The sequence below is a fragment of the Priapulus caudatus genome, unplaced genomic scaffold, assembly GCF_000485595.1.
Source record: "Priapulus caudatus unplaced genomic scaffold, Priapulus_caudatus-5.0.1 Scaffold129, whole genome shotgun sequence".
Classification (NCBI taxonomy): domain Eukaryota; kingdom Metazoa; phylum Priapulida; class Priapulimorpha; order Priapulimorphida; family Priapulidae; genus Priapulus; species Priapulus caudatus.
Window position 1 is genome coordinate 248,649 of NW_014577190.1, and position 4,798 is coordinate 253,446.

Below are 4,798 nucleotides of genomic sequence, written 5' to 3' on the forward strand. Positions count from 1 at the left end.
AAATCACTTGCAATGCTTCGATTAACATAATTTATTGTGATCAGGTTTCATTATAGAAGGAATATCGGGAAAGAAAAATAAATTCGATCACTGCTCGATATCCGATTAAATACTGATTCAATTGCATGAATTTAAATATATTTAGTATGATTAAATAGATTTAATTAGATTTCAATAGTTTAAATACATTAAATAATTTATATACCTTGGTAGTTGATTGATAGAAGAGAGTTGCCAGAATTATTATATTATCTATATTATCTTATATCCTATATTATCTTACTCCTGCTACTACTACTACTACTATTATTATTACTACTACTACTACTACTACTACTACTACTACTACTACTACTACTACTACTACTACTACTACTACTACTACTACTACGATGATGATGATGATGATGATGATGATGATTAGAATGGTTGTAGATTTCTGCTACTGTTTTGTGGATATATAGGCTACTAAAGTGGATTTTTGCTACTAAATGTGGATTCTTGCTACTATTGTGGATTTCTACTACTAAATGTGGATTTCTGCTACTCGCTTTTCCTTGAATCTCATTGGTTAGCCAAATAATTGGTTGCTAAGAGACCTGTTTGTTTGAACAAGTGGTTTCTTTCAACAAATACAAGGAATTTTCTAACACAGAGATTCTTAAGCTTCTGCTTTCTACTAAAATGTTCATATCTGAAAATAAATGCAAAATTTTTAATTTATTATTTAATTTTAAATGCTTGAAACATTTTGCAGTATGCAATCCTTTAATTTGAATGATTCCACTGTTCATTGCTGAAAATAGGACATAATCCGAATAAATTACTTGAATAGAATAGTGAAATGTAATAGTAGGCCCTATACCTAAATTAAAACGAAAACCAGAAGCAAAGAACATAAGTAATGTAATACAACGATATAATATAATAAAGAGAGAGAGAGCGCGCGAGACATGTAGGCATGCATGTAGGTAGGTAGGTAGGTAGGTAGGTAGGTAGGTAGGTAGGTATAGGTACGTACGTACGTGTGTATGTATGTACGTACGTACGTACGCACGTGGGTGTGTGTGCACGTGCGAGCGAACGTGCCTGCGCACGTGCGTGAGTGCGTGTGTGCGTGTATATGCGCGTACGTATGCGCATCCATACACACGCTCAGGGCACACGATTCGCATCGATTTTATTTGATCTAAATGTTCTGTCATTGCGTGCCGATGAAGTGACGCTCGTTTGCAATACTTTTGATAGCCGGCAGTCCGCATGCGCAGTGTGGTTTCTATCCTGTCGACGTAGCGTGAGTAACAGCCGCGGCAGCAGCAGACCACACGCAGTTCTTTTCCTTTCGTGGCGAATTCGCGTTGAGTAGCGCTCACGCAGCAGATTCGCACATTCATCCAGCCACGAGATGCTGCTGCGAAGCCAGGCCAGTACTGCGTGATGCTGCAGGCGCTCCAGTGTGTGAGCAGAGTGAATGCAGCGAACGGTGGTCTTTACAATGCGTCGTCATTACCATGCGTGTGCATTAGTCGTTCGTGACATTTTTTGCGGCACGTCTGTGGCGTTCGTGTAATGGTACGTTGCGTGCCTTCATGTGTAATATGCTCGCACGGTGACACAGCAGAATGACGAATCGGTCGACTCTGGACTCCGAAAGCATGGGGGAAACGTGGGATTTAGTAGCGATGGCGCCAAAAGTAGCGTCGCTAGCACTACTCGTCTTTCTCGCAATAACATCAAACGCCGGCATCCTCATCTCGCTGCGTGGTAGCTTCATCGATAAAAACAGCTTGAAGGAAAAAATGATTCAGTTGCTATGCGTCACGAATCTTCTATACAGCATCTCCGTTACTAGTCTTCAGATTCCGAGCATTATCGTTGGTGAGTTGCTGCTCTATGGAGAATTAACGAGATATTGAGAGAGATGTAAGAACGACAGAAATTAAGGCTGCAGAGAAGAGAGAAGCGAAGTAAATGAATAAATGAGCGAGTAAGTGAGTGAGTGAGTGAGTGAGTGAGTGAGTGAGTGAGTGAGTGAGTGAGTGAGTGAGTGAGTGAGTGAGTGAGTGAGTAAATATATAACGCATTGGATGGCAGACACACTCTCCTCAGCCGCCCGGCTTTGAGTGATAACACAAGTGTAATAACACATGAGTGTCTTCAATTTCAACTGAAACCGTGTATCTTATAAGTATCTATAAAGTATAGACATGGCTGAACCTTCTATGAGAGCGCGCAGGTACGGGCAAATCTGTGATAATCAGATATCACAGGGGAAATAAATACATAACGCACGAAGAGGCGAATGTAGAACGAAGATAATGATAGAGAATATGAGTGCGGTCGAAGGAAAAGTCTCACGTGCTTACACTTAGCTGACCATTAGATGTGACAGGAAGTTGATGAGGAAGTATACGCGAGATGTGTATTTCCACGATTATGTGCGCGCCTTCTATTGATAGCGAGTAGCTGAGCACGAGGCCTGAACACAATTATGCGCTTATTATGTCGATTTTTCCTGTAACGTACATGCAAATTCCACTGGCGCGGTGTTCACTAACCCGACCGCAACTATATCACAGGCACTTGGAGCGTTTCAGTAAAATATAATGCTAAATAAATACGAAATCTATTTACTATCAAAGTCTTAATTTTTCTCTACTCCCTTTCGCCTATTATTGCCGACAATTTCCTGTAAATTGTAAAAGTAGAGTCTATATTTATGTGTCAGTGTGCGGCAGCGTGCGTGCGGTGGACATGTGTGTTGCAGAGGAGGCATTTGCACGGAATTTACAGGAAATTGTCGGCAATAATAGGCGAAACAGAGTAGAGAAGAATTAAGACTTTGGTAGTACTTAGATTTAGTATTTATTTAGCATTATATTTTATTGAAACGCTCCAAGTGGCTGTGGCAACTATAGTTTCTTTTATTCGCTTTCACATAATAACGTGCTCACCTGACTGGATATATATCCCGCGGCGTGAACCACTTGCTCCTCGGGCTCCGATTCGGTTGGCCGCCTATAACACGGCAGAATATCTGCGCATGCTCGAACGACGGGTCGCTGGCAAATATCGCCAAATCGTTTGCGAGGTCGCTCACGTTTAAGTGGAAATCATCGTCGACCTTTACGACGTACTTCGCGCCGGCACAGTAACGCAGCGAGTAGCGTAGCCCTGCTACATGCTTATACGTCATGTTCCTATAGTGCTCAACATGCGCGCTGCGGACAATGTCTCCGTAGGCGTCCGCCTCACGGTCTGTGTCCCGCCGCACTCCCGCGTCGAGATCGGTCGCCAGGTTAAAGAAGACCTCGGCATTGAACGCAGAAAGATTCTCCTTCGACGCCCACGTGCGTCGAATCAGATCGCGATGGCGGCCATGATCAGCCTTTGAGTGAACGTCGAACAGAATGCTCGGGCGGCTACGGTGGCGGCACGCTGAGCTAGCGAGGGTCAGCTGCCAGCCGGGGTCCGTGCTTTGCGCGCGCGGCAACGTCCTGTCTGGTGTCCAGTAGAATTCAGGGCGCAATACTACCTTCGTGCCATCCTCGCATATAATCGCGCTCTCGGTTCGGTTGCACGGAGTCTTCCTGCGCGTCGTGTCTCGATCTCCCACGGATGCCTTCCTACCGCCGACACGCTGCGGCGCGACGCGGTGGGGAAGCGACACCTGTCGGCGATCTTTCACGAGTTGTCGTCTGTCGTGATTATTACTAACAGTTGACGCATTTGCCCCGTTTAGGCTTCGGGTGATCGCAGAGACGTGGCGCGGCTCTGCACTGTCGCCTTTGTCATGCACCGCTGTTGCTTCGTTCATTAGCGTCGTGAGGAAAAACATCGCAGCGGCTCCGAGCACGAGGAAGTAGATGTTTGTGCGGCTCGTGTTCAGCATCATCGCACGCATGGGGATAAAAGCCGTCAGCTGCATTCTCTGCGCTCACGACGCTGCTAATAGCAGGAAATGTTAGCGTGCACTCCCGGCGCGATGCCGCAGAGTCGCAAGCCTCCTGTTTGGCCGACTATATATTGTCACCATATCGACGCACTAAAATAGTGGCTGGTTGTCATAGTCGAAGATTGTCATCTATTGCGCCTCTGTCATCTAGGAATGATATTTGGACGTGTTTAATCGCGTCGCGACACTACTTGCACACACCAGTCCCGCTATTGTATATGCCTGTAATCCAGCGTCACGCTCCGATGCGCTGATAGTAATACTTATTGTTGGCCGATTATCTCCTGTTGACCCAGTCTTCGAACGTCCGTGTCGCGCCAGTTGAGTCCAGCTAGCCTGATAATGAATCGATTTAACGCTGTGACTAGCACTCGATCACTGTGATCAGAAACGGTGACCCACGGGCTATACATCTATGCACATGCTTTAAATGTCCCTGGGGGAAAAAGCATAGTACGTAGTAGCTCTAGTACTATAGCCCGCGTACAGTTGCCGCAGGTGTACTAGAGCTAAGTACGTAGGTAGGGATCACTCTTGATTTATCATAATCATTTAGTTGTATCGTTTAACCTGCTGTTATATATACGCGTGTGTGTGTGTGTGTGTGTGTGTGTGTGTGTGTGTGTGTGTGTGTGTGTGTGTGTGTGTGCGTGTGCGTGTGCGTGTGCGTGTGCGTGTGCGTGTGTGTGTGTGTTGTGTGTGTGTGTGTGCTATGTGTGTGTGTGTGTGTGTGTGTGTGTGTGTGTGTGTGTGTGTGTGTGTGTGTGTGTGTGTGTCGTGTGTGTGTGTGTGTCGTGTGTGTGTGTGCGGTGTCGTCGTCGTCGTCGTGTGTGTGTGTGTAGT

The 4,798-nt window shown here is 45.6% G+C and overlaps 1 protein-coding gene across 2 annotated transcripts in view; it reads right to left on the minus strand.

Annotated features, from left to right (window-relative positions):
* LOC106805843 overlaps window positions 1-4,798 on the minus strand; it is a 57,427-nt gene that overhangs the window by 7,372 nt on the left and 45,257 nt on the right. The window contains exon 2 of one of the 2 annotated variants that reach the window (XM_014807603.1): window positions 2,955-3,936. In XM_014807603.1, coding sequence (XP_014663089.1) covers window positions 2,955-3,928 — 974 coding nt within the window. In that variant the 5' untranslated portion in view covers window positions 3,929-3,936. Of the gene's footprint in view, window positions 1-2,954; window positions 4,374-4,798 lie in introns of those variants that run through there. The other variant, XM_014807602.1, reaches the window with a different exon arrangement.